This window comes from Drosophila virilis, chromosome 5 (genome assembly GCF_030788295.1).
Source record: "Drosophila virilis strain 15010-1051.87 chromosome 5, Dvir_AGI_RSII-ME, whole genome shotgun sequence".
In the NCBI taxonomy this organism is placed as follows: domain Eukaryota; kingdom Metazoa; phylum Arthropoda; class Insecta; order Diptera; family Drosophilidae; genus Drosophila; species Drosophila virilis.
In genome coordinates, this window is record NC_091547.1 from 21,832,922 (window position 1) to 21,849,870 (window position 16,949).

At 40.4% G+C, this 16,949-nt stretch overlaps 5 protein-coding genes across 9 annotated transcripts; 1 reads left to right on the plus strand and 4 right to left on the minus strand.

Moving 5' to 3' along the window:
- Nucleotides 1-120: 120 nt before the first annotated feature.
- Ns2 (nucleostemin 2) lies at nucleotides 121-2,496 on the plus strand. Its single transcript, XM_002049130.4, has 3 exons — nucleotides 121-430; nucleotides 491-1,169; nucleotides 1,232-2,496. Exons 1-3 carry the CDS (start codon nucleotides 221-223, stop codon nucleotides 2,389-2,391), a joined length of 2,049 nt encoding a protein of 682 aa, XP_002049166.1. The 5' UTR covers nucleotides 121-220; the 3' UTR covers nucleotides 2,392-2,496.
- LOC6627244 (PSME3-interacting protein) lies at nucleotides 2,394-3,471 on the minus strand. The gene is made up of 3 exons (XM_002049129.4): nucleotides 3,149-3,471; nucleotides 2,929-3,089; nucleotides 2,394-2,868 (listed from the first exon to the last, which is right to left on the minus strand). Exons 1-3 carry the CDS (start codon nucleotides 3,342-3,344, stop codon nucleotides 2,494-2,496), a joined length of 732 nt encoding a protein of 243 aa, XP_002049165.1. The 5' UTR covers nucleotides 3,345-3,471; the 3' UTR covers nucleotides 2,394-2,493.
- Nucleotides 3,472-3,520: 49 nt separating this feature from the next.
- LOC138911384 (uncharacterized) lies at nucleotides 3,521-3,911 on the minus strand. Its single transcript, XM_070210108.1, has one exon. The coding sequence runs from the start codon at nucleotides 3,743-3,745 to the stop codon at nucleotides 3,524-3,526; it is 222 nt and encodes a 73-aa protein (XP_070066209.1). The 5' UTR covers nucleotides 3,746-3,911; the 3' UTR covers nucleotides 3,521-3,523.
- Nucleotides 3,912-4,676: 765 nt separating this feature from the next.
- On the minus strand, nucleotides 4,677-5,650 carry LOC6627243 (guanine nucleotide-binding protein subunit gamma-1). 2 transcript variants are annotated; one of them, XM_002049128.4, is made up of 2 exons: nucleotides 5,501-5,650; nucleotides 4,677-5,448 (listed from the first exon to the last, which is right to left on the minus strand). In XM_002049128.4, the coding sequence occupies exon 2, from the start codon at nucleotides 5,369-5,371 to the stop codon at nucleotides 5,168-5,170; it is 204 nt and encodes a 67-aa protein (XP_002049164.1). In that variant the 5' UTR covers nucleotides 5,372-5,448; nucleotides 5,501-5,650; the 3' UTR covers nucleotides 4,677-5,167. The 2 variants fall into 2 exon arrangements, with proteins under 2 accessions (XP_002049164.1, XP_032293171.1); XM_032437280.2 differs by having other exon boundaries at nucleotides 4,677-5,430; nucleotides 5,501-5,566.
- Nucleotides 5,651-5,729: 79 nt separating this feature from the next.
- On the minus strand, nucleotides 5,730-16,554 carry Klp54D (Kinesin-like protein at 54D). 4 transcript variants are annotated; one of them, XM_032437277.2, is made up of 8 exons: nucleotides 16,000-16,547; nucleotides 9,476-9,656; nucleotides 9,184-9,411; nucleotides 8,983-9,123; nucleotides 7,482-7,626; nucleotides 6,548-7,397; nucleotides 5,926-6,261; nucleotides 5,730-5,859 (listed from the first exon to the last, which is right to left on the minus strand). In XM_032437277.2, the coding sequence occupies exons 1-8, from the start codon at nucleotides 16,326-16,328 to the stop codon at nucleotides 5,847-5,849; spliced, it is 2,223 nt and encodes a 740-aa protein (XP_032293168.1). In that variant the 5' UTR covers nucleotides 16,329-16,547; the 3' UTR covers nucleotides 5,730-5,846. The 4 variants fall into 4 exon arrangements, with proteins under 4 accessions (XP_032293168.1, XP_002049163.1, XP_032293169.1 ...); XM_002049127.4 differs by having other exon boundaries at nucleotides 7,482-7,623; nucleotides 16,000-16,546; XM_032437278.2 differs by lacking the exon at nucleotides 5,730-5,859 and having other exon boundaries at nucleotides 6,125-6,466; nucleotides 16,000-16,554.
- Between the last annotated feature and the right edge of the window lie 395 nt (nucleotides 16,555-16,949).

The following is a 16,949-nucleotide window of genomic DNA, read 5'->3' on the forward strand; positions in this document are numbered from 1 at the left end:
ATCATTGGCATATTTCATTAAAGTCCTATAATGGAAATATATACATAGTAAATTATATCGATAAGTAACATGTTGCAGATATCGATATCTCAATGAAATAAAAACAATCCTTCAACCTAACCTCTCTTTTCCGAACGGAACGTGTTTGTTTTGATACGTGCGTGCTGTGAGAACAGCGCTTAAGTTCTATTAAACCGCACGTTAATCAAACAAAACAAAGATGCCGAAAGTACGGAGCACAACGGGCACGCCCCGGACGCAGGGATTTAACCATTCCAACCACTCCATGAATCCGGAGCGACCAACAAGTGGGCTCAAAGGTGTCGCACACCCGCGCACCAAGGGCACCATCAAGCGCCTGCAGATGTATCGCAACTTTAAGGCAAAGCGCGATCGTACTGGCAAAATTCTTACCCCAGCGCCATTTCAGGTAAGCCCGGAAGCTTGCGCCTTTGAGGATGTCTAAGGTAATTAACTGTTGTTGTTTTAGGGTCGCCTGCCCGCTGGAACGATGGCCAGAGTGGAGCCAACTCCGAAATGGTTCAGCAACTCGCGTGTCATTTCACAGACAGCGTTGCAAAAGTTCCAGGATGAGATTGGCAAGGCTGTTAAGGATCCTTATCAGGTCATAATGAAACCCTCTCAATTGCCGGTAACGCTGCTGAACGAGGCCTCCAAGTATCAGCGCGTTCATCTGTTGGACACGGAGAGCTTCGACAGCGTATTTGGGCCGAAGAAGCAACGGAAACGTGTCAGCCTTAAGGTTCGCGATCTAGAGGATTTGAGCCGTGCAGCGGATGAGCAAGCCGATCAATATGATTCTACAAAAGATGTGGATCTCATACGGGAGGACACGGGCGAAAAGAAGGCTGTTCGTGATTGGGTATTTGGTGCCGGCCAGAGTAAACGCATTTGGAACGAGCTTCACAAAGTTGTGGATGCGTCCGATGTGTTGCTGCAGGTGCTCGATGCCCGCGATCCAATGGGCACACGTTCCAAATACATCGAGGAGTTTTTGCGCAAAGAGAAGCCGCACAAGCATTTGTTCTTCATATTGAACAAAGTGGATCTGGTGCCTGTGTGGGTAACACAGCGTTGGGTGGCAATCCTTAGTGCCGAGTATCCCACAATAGCATTTCATGCCTCGCTCCAGCATCCCTTTGGCAAAGGTAAGTTAATAGAAATTGTATTTGTATTTTGTATGCAATAACATATTCCAATTATTTGACAGGCGCACTGATCAATCTGTTCCGACAGTTGGGCAAACTGCACATGGATAAGAAGCAAATTAGCGTGGGTTTCATTGGCTATCCAAATGTGGGCAAATCTTCGGTGATTAATGCACTGCGCTCCAAAAAGGTTTGCAATGTAGCACCCATTGCGGGCGAAACCAAAGTCTGGCAGTACATAACGCTAATGAAACGCATATTCCTCATCGATTGTCCCGGCGTGGTTTATCCCTCTGCCGAAACGGACACAGAGAAGGTGCTGAAAGGCGTGGTGCGGGTGGAGCTGGTCACCAATCCGGAAGATTATGTAGAAACAGTGTTGCAACGCGTGCGCAAGGAGTACATTGCAAAGAACTACAAAATAGAAAACTGGACGACATCCACGCACTTCCTGGAGCAGTTAGCCAAAAAATCGGGTAAATTGTTGAAAGGTGGTGAACCGGACATAACGGTAACAGCGCGCATGGTGCTCAACGATTGGCAGCGCGGCAAGCTGCCTTTCTATGTGCCACCCGAGGGTTTTGCTACGCCCAAATCACAGGAGGGCAAACCAGCAGTGGAGGAAACAATTGCAGCGGAAGAGGAGGCTGCTGCTGAGGATGCGGATGCCAAATCGGAAGCGCCCACGTTTGTAAGCGAATCTGTAAAGCGGGCACGCGAATTCAAGCAAATTCAGGATTTCCGTAAAATTCGCGTGGGTTTGGACTATGAGCAGCAGGATGAGCGCGAACTGGATCACATTGATCTGGAGCTGCTGGAGCAACAGAAAGCAGAGCGTGCCGCACGCAAAAAGGCGCGACTGGTCAATCCGGAGCAAGAGGAAGATTCCAGTGATGGTGCCAGCGATTTCTACTCTGAGGACGAATATAATGAAGATCTGCAGCGTGTGGTGCACAAAAAAGCCAAGACCAAGAAGGCACAACAGCTGGCCATCACATCGTCGGGTAAATTCCGCATAGCCAAGGTGCAGCCAGGCGATTCCGATGAGTTGGACGATAGCGATGACGACGACGGACCCAGCAGTAGTGCCAAGGCACCACGGCTCAATGCCAAACAGAAGCGCGCTCTGGAACGCAGCCAGAAGCGCAAAAAAATTGGCAGCAATTTCTATGAGACAACGAACGTGAAGAATCGCAATCGCAACAAGAAAAAGGATACGTAGCATTGTTAAACTCTACGTTGTATAATTCGCTGCAGCAAACGTTAAACATTATAATTAAGAATCAAATAAAACTGTTGCCCCCAAAATACAAAAGAAACCAATTTACTCGGCGCACTGTTTCTTTTTGAGTATCTTGCGACCACACAAATCCACCAGACTGTTCTTATCGTGATCGTGATCATCGGTATCGGTGCTCGCCTCAGAATCGCTCGACTCGGTGTAGGAACCAATGCCTGGGAGTATGGCGATACACTTGAGAGCGCCAACATCGTGTTTGGTTGTGTTGATACTAATTGTTGCCTGTGCTGCTGATTTCTCTGCGGGCGTTTCCTGCTCCGTTTTGGACACCTTGCTGGTTGTGGGCAACTCGCCATTTTTGCGCTTAATGCCCTGTCCCAGCAGTGACTTTTGTGTATTGCGCGCCGTGGCCGATGCACCCACAGATTTGGCTGTTGTCTTTAGCTCCGCTTGTAGTTTCTGATTTATTAAGAAATAATCATTGACTTTTGGTGGCAATGGGAAGTCAAGTCACATTACCTTATCTACGCTCTCCTCTTGCAGTTTTTCAACTCGATTGCGAAAATCCTCCAGCTCCAGCTTCTCGTCACGCATCTGTTGACGCTCGGTGTTCATTTTGTGAGCATCAACAAGCTCGAGGAACTGCACCTCATCATCGTCTAGGCCACGTATTAGGTTCTCTGTGTATTAAGGAATAGTTAGTTACTGTTGAATTCCATGATTAAGCACCCGAACGTACTCAGCTTGTGTGCTTCTTCAAATTCCATATCCTTTTTTGTTTTCTGCTCTTTTAAGCGGTCGTATAGCGAACGTCCGTCGTATGGTTCCTCGGGTCTCTCCATGGGATCCTCGGGCTGCCGTACGCGTTCCCACTCCTCCTGGCGGCGTTGGCGTGCTTCTGCTGCCTCGGATTCAGTAACAAATCCGGAACTCATTTTAATTTCTTGCCAATGGATTACTATATGGAAAATGTGTTGTCGCCTTTGGCCAGTGTTGATTAACGTGCTTAATTGTCATCGATTACTAAAAAAAACGATAACAGTGCCGAAATCTACGCGCCAACAATATAATTTTGAATTGTCTCTGTGTAACATTTATTTGCTGTAAGTTTTGTTCAAACGCTGTAGCCGCGCAAACGTGCTTCACGATTGATTTGCGCTATTCCACTGTATATGGCTTTCTGAGCGTCGCTCATTTGTCGCCACTTTTTACCAGCCATTCGAGCCACTGTTGTGGCTTTAATGTTCGTCACGCCCCGTGCTTTGAGATTTTCACGAAACTGGGCGAGAAATAAGAAATACGGATTGACTTGCAAATTCTTAGTGGTATCGCTCATTTTATTGAATTTGTGTAATAAATATTCGTCACAACTATAAATTTACTACTTTTGAAGTGCATATGTTTGTATATATACATATGTGATTCGAACTGTTTTGTAAACTCCTTCCAGGTATTGGTGGGAATAGAAACGTCAGAGCTTCTTGGATTAAACCATGATTCTAAATTGAAACCATGGTTCATTGAGACGCTGCTCCTGACGTGCCACGCCCACAACTAACATGATTTTGGCCACCAAATCTTTATTTATTTATTTTCTACAATGTTTGTGTGGAATTGATACCGCACTTTTCCCAACTGAAGGTAGATCCCCTTAGTCTCTTGTGGGCTACAAGCTTTTGCTTGTGTTTGACAATTATGCTTTTTTTTTCACAGTGTCGCTAGTCGGCTGTCACAGTGCTCGTAAACGACCCGATGGCGCCTAACCGCTTTGAGCAGTGTTGGCAATTGCCGTTTCAAAAAAGTTGCTGTTTCTATTGTTAAAAATAGCTAAATCAATTCTTGTGCACAAATCGGTATTGTGCAAGTTTTTCTCCACATCTTATTTAAACGATAACAAATATTTACAGCAGTTTCAAAACTCAAATGTTTCCCGCTGAGAATAGTCATATTTAGCTTAAAAATAGCTAAATTAGCAGCACTATTGAGTGTAACATTTTTGAGTGCATATTGCTCGAGCTTGTTCGCGTTGATATAAAGGCTTAACGGAGCTAAAAGATCTTAATTCAAATCCTCTAGAAGGTACTTAAATTAAAAGCTTAACCAACTGGGTTTTATAGAACACAAAGAGGTAGGTAAGTATACTGGAGGAACGCTGTCAGCACCCACATACATATATATTTTTTTGGCGCGAACAGCGCCCAAATATTCGATGGCCATAATGTGGCAGAAATATGATTTCTTGAATGACCTCACAGACAGATAAACGCTTATGTGTACATTTATTAATTTGTATTATTTATTAATATCTCAATAGGAAACATGTTTAGTTGGGGTCATACATTTATTGAAAATTGCTAGTATATATGTATATTATATTATGCGAATATGCCGTTCTCCAAAAAAGAGCTATAGGATTAGCAAAATACATGGTATGTATACATATGTATGTTAAAGACGGTTCGAGTTGATTTTTTTTTTGTTTTGGCTTTTTTTTTTTTTTGTTTTTGGTGCACACATTAATAAATATTTCTCTACAATATTTATGTATATGTGTTCAGTTTATAGACATAATTGAGGTCAGCATACATTTACAAGAAACATCAAAGATTATACACATATGCATGCATTTATAGATTTTGCTGTTGTTGTTGTTGTTGTTGTTCTAGTCTATTAGAGTTCGCCGCGAAAACGTAAACAATATTTATGTCTACATATTATGAATACTGCTAGGAACTTGTGTACCTATTCAAAATTGAGCTTATAAAATGCTACAAGAATTCTTCTCGCGAAACGGATTCACCTTTTGACTGGTAAAACCGCTCAGCAGACAATCATCCGATTCGTGATCTATCATATACTTCATCATGGCATTACATGCCTCAGAGACCTGAATGCGGGGTATGCCCGCCTCCCGACGCAGTTGCTCATTGATGGTGCGCTGCTGTTGCAAATTAGCAGCCATAATATCCAGAACGGCAGTCTCGGCAAGACCTATGGTGAACGTCAACAATGAATTTGATGCTAGCGAGTAACGTTTAGCTGCAATAAGGTCTGTTCAACATAATGTTTAAGAGAATGTACTTTAATTTACCTTTAAAAGCTGATTTTAGGCACAGGCTCGAGCTCTTGATTCGACGAAAAATCAATAGTGTTTGATGCGATACAATACTTATCGCTGCCTGTCAAATATAAAACTATCGATAACAAAAGTGCAGCAGCTGTTGCAGTGCTGCCAACTTGACAAAAAGTGGCACGCATTTTGAATTCGTAACAGCTTTCATTTATTTAACGGAATAAATAATATAAATGTGTAGAAGACATTTAGAATTTTTAACAGTTTTATTGAAATTGCTTTTTAACATTTGTTTTAATTGTTCCAAAAATATATATGAATATAGCATATTTGTATGTTGGTAGTAGGTACATAAATAGATTTATTACGTTAGCATGCTGCATATAGATAGAAATATATTAAAGTCAGAGAAGTTTCAGTTTTATTCATATATTGTCACTTACTCTGGCATTAAATCAGGCTGCGCATGCTCATTGTTGTTATTATTGTTATTGATTGACTGCTGCTCCTTGTGCAGTTCCAGTTCCTCTGTTGCATTGGGCATCCGAAAGGCATTCGCCATGAGCAGAATATTCTTGGCAATGCGCTGCTGATCGATGCGCTTTTGGGCCGTGTGCGTACGCTTGTCCGCATTCTCAGACATGCGCTGCTCCAATGGGAGCACTGCTGCTGGAACAGCTGGTTCCGGATTTGTCCAGATCTCGGTGCCGGGCGTTTCTTTGCCCGTCGTTGGCGAGATGGCCGGTCGTGCAGGTATCAGGGGGGAACGCACACAGACACTAATTATGGAACAGAAACAAATGTTTACGTTTAATCGCTTAGATCACTAGTCACACTCTAAATTCGTTTTGAAAACATGATTTGTCTATGAAAAAAATTGTAATTTGTATTGTTTGCACGCGAATTGGGCACCCGAGGCTGCGCCCTCATTTCGATCCGGCAACCGGCTCGACACTCGGCTCATTGTCCTCGCTCGGTTTCGATCTAGAACGAGTCAGAAAGGAGACAACAATGAGCCCGAGTGTTGTGCCTTCGATCGATTCTATTTTTACGGGGCCTACTCACTTGTTCACTTCCTCCAATTTTTTGAGCAAACGCTCGTTTTCCCGGCACACAATCTCCTGATCCCTCAGTATGGTCTCGCGCACCGTGAACAAATGATTGTTCTCCTGTCGCAGCGATTCATTTTCGGCCATGTACAGCTTAACCAGCTCCGCCAGCTCGCTGCCATCCAGTTCTGGCAAACGCTCCAGATCCACCTTGGGCACTGGCGCCCCGCCATCGCCGCTATTAACGCGCTCCAGCTGCAGCTCCAAGAGATTGCCAGCGCCAGGTCCGTCAGCCGCCGTCGTCGCCTGATGGTGCAGATTCAGCGCCGCCTTCAGGTGCTCATTCTCCATCTGGAGCGCATGTATGTCACGCTTCAGGCTGAGTATAAGCGCCTCACGCGGATCCATCATGATGACGGGCTTGGTTCGTATGCGCTTCGCCCGCGATGCATAGCGCAGCGTGTTCAGTGTCTCGGCATGATTATAATGTGCCGGCGAGACGCAGGCAATCATTAGCGTGACCCCGTTCCCGGCCAGACTGTCGGCCAGCAGCTTGGTCAACTGACTGTCCCTGTAGGGTATGTGCCCGGTGCGCTTCTTATTATCGCTCAGCGATGAGATGCAATAGCCCAGCACCATGAGGCTCTTGTTGATGTTGTTCGCCTCCTCCAAGGTCTTGCCCTCGCTCATGGTCTTTTTGGTCAGTTCGCTGCCCGCCAAGTCCACAAAATTGATTTTGCCGTGCTTGGAGAGAAATACGCCGCCATCTGTTTGTTGATCCGATAGTATGTGTACCGTTAATATCGTATGCGAACGCGATGAATGATCATTCATCGCATGCGAGCCAACGGCGCGATTCCTCATGCCTGCAACGGAAGCGTGTTGCCATAAGTTCACCTGGTGCTTGCTTATCCCAAATCTAAGTTTTCTCAGTTTTCCACCCGACTCACCCTCCTCTAGCACAGCCAGCAAATCGTCAAGTTCCTCGCAGTCGACCGTAAATAAATTCTCCACAAAAAAACCGCCGGATTTCTTGGACCAGCGTACGGCAAGCGGCTTGCGGGCGCTTCCCGGATTGAGCAAATCGATTACCTGCTTATAAAAAATGCATTTCAATTTACAGAACCAATAATGGATACAAAGTACACCAGCACGGGGTCTGTCTGGTTCGACTAGACTAACAAATCATCTAAAATGCAAGCAAATTTCACGCTTTGCGACAATTTACCAAATGCACATCAATTGTGTAATGAGGGGGTGGGGAACGCATTGACCTCCATTAAATAGAGGTCAATGCAATGCATTGTAAGCTTGTCGCATGTGAAATGCTATTTGCAAAAGGTCGCAATGGAAAACCAATCAGTATTATTGCAATACAAATTTAAATTGAATATTCAATTAAATTGAACTGCATTACGCAGATCGAAGATAATATAAGGACTAGATATGTTTGTATTTGGATTAAATGGAGGTATTTCTATGAAAGTTGTAAACATCAAACGAGCGAAAGTAATTAACTAAACACACGACAAAGTTGAACACATGTATTCAATGTAATGATAAAAGAGGAGTTTGAACCTTGCCGGTTCTAACCTACAATTACATTTTTTTAAATAGCCCAAGGTAAAATTTTAACTTAAGCTAAAAAGCAGATATCATTTAAATCGATCAAAATCTCTTTCTCTTTCACATATATCGAGGACTCCAAATAAATAGGAGGAGGATACATCTCCGACCTATGGGGTATATATACATATAATCTAGATCAGCATCCACAGCCGAGCCGATAAGCCATTTCTGTCTGTCCGTCGGCCTGTCTAGTCTAGAAACTCTGCATAGGTCCGTCTTTTTGTTGCAGGCAGTATATATGTCAGAACCAGCCGGATCGGACCACTATATCAAGTAGCTGCCATCGGCACGATCGGCCTAACAGTAGGTTCTTGTATGAAGAACTTTTTTATTTATCAAGATGTTTTACCAAAATTCGGCATTTGTAAGTTTAACTATATTCCCTTTTTATATGCAAAATCTTATTAACATCGGAACACAATACATATGATATAATAGGAACGATCGGTCGTACATGAGGTTTTCTTTTGTTTATCAACAGAATTTGACTTGGCATTTATAGGTTTTACTAAGCCCACCATATGTATGCAAAATCTTATCAATCTCGGACTACTATATCATATAGCTGCCATAGAAAAGATTGGCCGAAATGTTGGTATTAATCCCAAACTTGGGTTGGGATATCTGATAGCTGCTATAGGAAAGATCGGTGGAATTCTCATCTTGTAATGTTTTTCAAGATATTTCAACAAAATAAAAACAAAAATATCTATAAGGGTGTTAAATCCTCAACGTACCGAATATATTCCTACTTTCGCGTTTTAAGTTTTTCTTCAAATAAAGGCTCAGTATTATCTAAAATCTTTATATATATTAACTCACCCGTTCATTGTAAATCTCCATAAACGAGGCCTTGAGCACATAGTTAACATCCTTGCGATTCTTAATCAATTGGAAGAGATACAAAAACGAGCGGAAGATCAGGCCATGACGCGGATCTTTTAGATTGGGTTTGCCCACAAACTGCAAGATAATCAAATTAATATATCTTCGTTTATACTAACTAACTAGTTAGTGGCTTACCAAATCCGGTGGCCCGGTCAGGGTATGGGTCTTGCCGGAACCCGTCTGTCCATAGCAAAATGCCGTACAGCTAAAGCCCTCGATGCCCATCTCAATGATGCGCTTGATGCCCGAATAGTCCAGTATGTCCTCCTGCGTGGCGCCCGGCTCGAAGACCACATTGTACGTGAATACCCGCACGCTGTCGCGATTATGGGAGCGCTTGGCGCCCGTATCATTTCCCTCGATCTGTTCAAGTAATGGGTATATGTAAGTTATCAGCTTAATGATTCGTATCCAGCTTGGCACCTACAATCACTTGTCCATTGCCAGGAAACTGCAATGTTGCTCCATGCCTGTCGCGCTTCTCCTTCTCGTTCAGGGGTCGCACACGCACCACCACATTGATGTTATCCTCGGGCGTTGAGGGCTCCTCGCTGCCGGTGCCCGTGGACTTGGAGGCCACGATTTCCAATGTATCCGCACTGCCAATTCTGTGTGTGTATTCAAAATAACTCAATTATTTACATAGGAAGTGCAAATTAAATGACTCGTTTGAATGTCTACTATGCGAGTTTGTAAATAGTTTTGCATTTCTGATCACACATATAAATTCATAGAGTTTTTTCTTTATAGCTTTTGATTTTACGAAGTTTACTTATTTGTCATAAATTATTTAGATAAATTAATTATAATTGCATTATTTAATAAGTTAATTTTCTTTGAAAACTTTTATCGATTTATCGAACATTAATAAATATTAGTTGTATTATTAGTTTATTATTATTATTATTATTATTATTATTATTATTATTATTATTATTATTATTATTAGTATTATTATTATTATTATTATTATTATTATTATTATTATTATTGTTATAATTATTATTTCTATTATTAATAAAATTGATTTTATTATTATTATTATTATTATCATTAATATCAGTTTATGTATTATTATTATAATATCTATTAATATTAATTTTGTTTTTATTATTACTTGTTACAATTAGTAATCAAATATTATTTTCTATTAAGCGAAAACTCATGCCCCGCTTAAAAGAGTTAGAACCAGCAACCTTGCTTTTTATAAGCAGCGCCAACTTTGAACTGAGCCCCACCGCAGGCTTTCGAGTCCAGAGAATTATTGTTAAATTGCTTTAATGAATCGCTTAAGTGGAAAACTTTTACTCGAAGGTCGGTTAGTGCGTGGTATATGGGTATATGGCAGCCATTAGCTCAATTGTTTTAACTAAATGGGAATCTCCGCGTGAAGGCAGACGTAAATTTTGTAATTGTTATGAATTTTTGTTTTGTTGTGGTCAATTCCCTTGAACTTGATGACGCTGCCCAGTTTGGATGCCCCATTAGAAGCCAAGGTTAAGGGCAGAAAAGAAACACAAATTTTGGCTTTTTTGCGTTTTTTTTTTGTTTTCTTAGACTAATTTGTTTTCGCGTAACGTGTGAAACGCCTTAGCGTGATTTAATATGATTAACAAATGTGCTTCAATGGAATTTCAGAGCTTTATGCAAATGCGAATATTTCCATGCAACTAAATATTGATTGAGGTATTTGTTTGTTTCTTTTTTTTTTTTTTTGTTACAGAGAAAAGAGTTCAATTGTCATGCAATTAACGAGCTAACAGAAACAGCCTAGAAATTGAAGCAAGCGAATAATTTATTTTGTACGGACAACATGGCGTATGTGTAATATGGCAATTGTGGATTGGGGCGCCTGCTCGGTAATCCATAGCGCTGACATTTGACATTTTGACGAAAATGACTTGTTAAATATTAATGCAATAACGACAAAACTTGATTCCCTTGCCATATACAAAGTAGATAACTACTAAGCACATATCTAAATATATTAATCAGGCATAATCTACGCCTTCGTCTTGTGTCCACTTGGTAAATATTTTAGGAGGAGCCAACGCCACAACAAAATGTAGCCCAAGCACGAATCAAGGTGGCTTACTTTTACCCCAAACTCGATCAGACCGAACCAAAGAAAGGTTCAATCAACTTTTGTTCACAGCCAAATGAATGCTAAGCACTCAATAAACTATAAACTTTCTTAGGGAGTCGCCGGGGGCAATGGGGCGGATGGGTGAACCTCCTGAGCCCAAAAGAAATACAACATTTATTTATAACTATGGCATTTCTATAGGTAGCTAGAAAGTTCATCAATAATTATTGACCTTAGGTTTATCGTTAATGTTTTCAACTAAATTTCTCGCATGACTAAAAAATGCAAGAGAACTTTTAAGAATTTTGTAATTTTCTAAAAAAAATTTTGTTTTTTAATTAAAATTTTATTACAAAAATAAATTAACCTTTCTGTCTTTTGTAGTTTTATTGCTCAAACGATATAAAAAATATATTTTTAATTGATTAATGCTTTCCCGTAGTATAAGGGTAAGTCCTTTAACGAATATTGATTTAATATTTAAAATGTTTTTTTTTTTTAAGCTTAAAAGATAGAATATATAAGAATTTTCTTAACAGAAAATGAACTTAATAATATCAAAAAATTGTATTAAAAAAATGTAAAAAAACATGTTCTTATGATTTTTTGTAGAACTTTTTAAACTGGGAATTTATTTATAACTTTGTCATTTCTATTGACAGTGAAGTGTTTTACTAAATATTTTATTGTTTAAATAATATGAAGGTTTCTTCAACCAAATTTTAGAATTTTCTTGATGAATAGATTTTAGGCAATTTGTAAGGGAGTCTATTAAAATACTAGATTTGCCTAAGTTATAAGGAAACCCACATACCAAAATATGTAAGTGCACTTAACCCTTATCCTTTTCTACAACTACAGCCCTGACTTGAGCTAATATGCATAGCTGATGTCAATCGAATTGTTTTATAAAGAGATGTACTCAGTTATTGCATATTTCATCAGGCAAATGGGTTTTAGTACCTAATGCATGGCCATTAATTAGTTTTATTATATGACTACAGCAATTCATTAGCAAGCATTAGCCGATGCTCCCTAGATCTGGTAAAATGTGTAATGTATATATAATAAGAGTCCTTACTCGAACAGCAATACGTTCAATTTAACTTCAGTTTGGGCACGCCCCGCAGCTCAACTTAATGCACATTGTCCAAGTGACAAGCGCTAAGAATGGGATAACTGGAGCTCGAGATAGGGTATACGAAATATTGTCTATTCATTAGCTGTTGCAAGAAAGAGAGCAAAATACGTATGTGGTCATATGTGTTTATTAGAAAACATCGGCACGTGCCACATACAGCTGCAAATTGACAACCATAATATTTGTTAATTTAATGGATGAGCTACATATATATACTATTAGTTATATGTGTGTAGCCTGTCTTACCCCAACTCTGTTATTAGATAATTATTATAGGCGTCATAATTATAAGAGTACACGCATGTTAATGCTGTTTGATTAATGTCTGCGTTGATTGTTACTTGATTGATATATAAATTCCCATATATCTCATTCGTATCCATTATCGCTCCACAAGTCTGTAGTTTGTGCGCAGTTTGCATTTTAATAATCCATACGACCAGCCATATTTCGATGGAGCTCTATATATGGATTTTTTATATACCCTGAAGCTATTTGAAATGGGCTCACAGGGCATAAAGGTTGTGTGTATATGTATGTAACACGCAGAAGTATTTTAGAAGTATATTAGGGATAGCTTCTTTTATATGCATAATATCGATAATTATCGATTTTGCGACTTCGTAAAATAATAAAAATTAAATACTTGCTTAGTAAGTTCTACTTTAGTTTAAGAGGATTTCAATTTTAAGATTTTCCTACTTTTCTTCTTAGATTAATATAAAAGCCATTACTTAAGCTAGAGTCTTGTTCTTTAGTATTTACTCATATTTTGTTGTCATATTTAAGCCCTGAAATTTTCATACAGATCCTTCGATCAAAACCCGAGTTATACCAGAACGTCTTCCAATAGTTTGTTAATAAGCTAGAAAGAAGCTTTCCATGTGCCAAAAAGAAATGCTTAAAACGAGTATATACCCGCCGCCTACTCCCTTCTAGAGCACTTTAACTTGTTTTTATTTTATTATTGTTTTTTTCTTTTGTCATGCACAACACGGGGGGTTAGGTCATAATTATTCATGGAACAACGGGGACACGGACTTGTGCCACAGATAATCAGAATTGACATTTCGTTGCCTAAACTTTTGCATTGCACGAGCTGGGAATTAGTAGATATATACCCAGACGATTATACAGATATGCATGCATATATATATATATATATGTATATGCATTTTCTATATGTATGAAAAAACCAAGCGCAAATAAAAGTGAGAGTTGCAGCTTGTTGTTGTTGCGCTTGGCTCGTTGACTCAATTGGTGGTCGTTACATTTTATTTGTTGTGCAAACAATACCAAAACAACAAGGATAAACATTAAGTGAACATACAATATTTATATGGCACGAAATCTGCACAGCACAAACATTTGAATCACATGCCAAATTCAATAGCGAATAGCAGGTGCCGTATCCCAGATATTAAGTCAATGTGGCATGAATAATTTATGATGCAATCCAACTCAAATTCAACTCTAAGGAGCGCTAATGATGCGAGAGAGCAGTGAAATCTAAGCCAATGTGTGATAATAAAGTATTAAACGTTTAGTAATAACAAAAATGCATCTCTTTGAATTTGCTCTGTTCTTATTAAGAGCTCCATAGATAAGACCGAGACGTAAGCAAGTCTGCAAATCGGGTTTGAACCGTGCTGGTTCAAACCACGCATTGCCATTAATGCTCTAGCTCTAAACCGAACCTTTAAGCAAAGGAAATGCCTCCTACAGCAGCCGAATCATACATTTTGAGGTAGACTCCAATACCAAAGCAAAGGTTTGAACCAATGCCTAGTTCAAACCCCTTACAAGGATATGTAACGGGCTGTTGTTGCGATTCGTAGCACAGGCTTTTTATTGGAATTTGTAGCACCGGATATAGGTTATAATAATTGTTATAGCCCCAATTTAGCTGCTGCCAATCAATTAAATTACCTGGCAGCAGAGGGCCTGGCCATTGGCCACGAGCTTAACCCAAGGAACTGGCAGGTTCTTAACCTTAACTGCGACTGACTGAAACTATAGAATAAATGGGCAGCACTTGGCTGTCACTATCACTGTGCCCCGACAATGCCTAGCCAAACAGCTCGAATGCCAAACATAAATATGTCACTTTCGCTCTCAATGCGGGTCATGCAGGACCCGACTGGACACGGCCGTACAGGATTGTAATTACAAAATCGATTTATGTCGTGCTCGCAGCCAAAACTCCGACTCAATACAACGAGAGCGCCACTAATTGTTTAAATATAAAACATGACCAATTGAACGAAACTCTACGTCCGAGCTGTCCGTCTATCTGTCTATCCTTACGTCTGTCCGTCTGTCTGTCCATTTGATTGCCCCCCCCCCCCCCCCCCCCCCCCCCCCTCTCTGTCAGTTTATTGTGCGTGGTCATTACGCCTAGTGCATGTGCCTGTGCCTATGCCACCCTCTTCCGTATTCTATTTTTTTTTTTTTAATGGTGCCTCATCAAGGGTTGCTAGCCCCTGGTCAGGTTATTAAGTAGTTTTATAACTCGTTGCCCAGCGGGCAAATGGATTGATGCAAATATATAACTTGGCCAACAAATCATTTATATGCGGAATTATAAATATTTAAATGCGTGTCATTTCTGCACTTGCCAAGGCTTTTAGGCTACGTCAGCTCTCAGAAGTATGCCATTAAATATCTTAAAATAATAGGGTATAATACCAATTGAGTTATAGAAAAATTAGAATTGACCTTTATACGCAAAACTATATCATTTTAGGTTAATAAATATTTTATAGTAGGGCTTCACACTTAGCACGAGATCAGAATTTGTTTTAATTTGTTTGAAACTGAGCAGAAACCATCTTTTACCATTTAAGATTCTAGTTTCAAGCAGCGTTTTTTTTGCTATTGTTATTAATTTAAAGATTTTGACTTAATTTAATTATATATTTTATTAATTTATAGATGTTTATTTAAATTGAATACGTTATTAGTCAAATTTTAAGTTAAATTAAATATGTATTTTATTTTTATTCAATTTAAATATATTTTTTATAAGCCCAAGGACTTTTATATATGTTTATTTAAATTACATATATATGTCAAATTTTTATTTAATTTAAATATATATTTTATTTTATTTTATTTTATTTGTATTTCATTTAAATATATATTTTATTAGCCTGAGGATTTTTTAAAATTTTTAAATATATATTTTATTTTGATTTAATTAAAATAAATATTTGAATTATTAAGTGTTTTTTATTTAATTTAAATACATATTTTATAAATTTAAGTATTTGCATTTAATTATTGATATATATATATATTTTATTAATCCAAGGGGAAGTTTTTTGAACAGCTTCAAGTGAAAACAGTGTTGAAAAACAATGCGTAAAGCATTTCAAGTGTTAGTTAAGAAGGCTTAGGATTGGTATATAAAAACGATTTATTTGAATTTTGAACAGATATTAAACTGAACAGCTCGAAGTGCCAGGTAAGTCGTATAGGCTATAACCATTGCGAGAACAATTATTTGAATTTATTCCCGGACTGCGCCGGAGTTTCCGCTGTGAGTCAGCAGGTGAAACGCTTTACACGCACTTCTTTTCGCTCAGTCTGAAGCCGGGCAATCTTTTTGAGTATGCAGCACACTTAGGCAATATTTACTGTACTTTTCTCGAGCTATTGATTACGGTGAGAAGCATCACAGTGCTTCTCTCCAAAACACACACACAGCCACACCGTGACTTACTCGTTTTCACGGGCACGCAGAAAGTACGGCGTATTGCGTGAGCTGCCGCCCGTGCCGCTTCCGCTGCTGCCGACCTTTTGCGGGCTGAGTCGCCGCATGCCGTTGGTCAGGCTGCGGGAGCGCGGCACACGGCTGCCGCTGCCCGAGCTGCCGGAGCTCTGGCGCTGTTGCGTCGGCGTTGTTGCCTTGCCGGCGGCATTGTTGCCCCGTCTGCCACGTCCCGCTGCGCCGGCAACGCCAGCCGGAGCACGAGCGCGTGCATTGACGCTATCGGCGCTGCTGCCACCGCTATTGTTCAGATGCGGCACGCTCGAGGCGCGTCGCACCATGGCTGGGCACAGGCTCTAAACACTTGGACTGATTGCGCTCGAGTCGGTTTAGCCTGCTTCTGCCGCATGGCACACATACACACACGCACACACACAGGCACACGCGAGCGGTCAATTGCGACGCGAAATTCGAAATAAATTTATGGCACGCTGAAGGAGCGCAGAGCGTAAGGATTCGACTGCGCGGCACGTCAACTCAACACAAACTGAGCGCTTCAAGTTCACCAGGGCGCATATAAAGGCTAGGCACACACCTCAGATTTATGGTAATTTTTATGCACGCACACCTAGACGCAACACGAACTGGCCACTGGCCACTGGCCACTGGCCAGGCTTTACCGTTAGCTGTACCTGTTACCTGTACCGTGTGTACCTGTACCTTTGGCCGTAATTTAGCTACCACTCGTTGCACTCGTTGGATTTCGTCAACTGCCCTCGGGCTGGCAATTAAATCAACGCGCTGTTTGGTAAACAAAACCCACGCTAAAAGCGGCTGGGCCCCGCCTCAACCCGAACTGTTGGTGGTGTCCTTTTTGGTTTTGGCTGCTGTCGCTGACGCCGTCGCTTGGATGACCCCACACATGACCCTGGCGCACACGTTCGTGTTCATCAGCTACAACA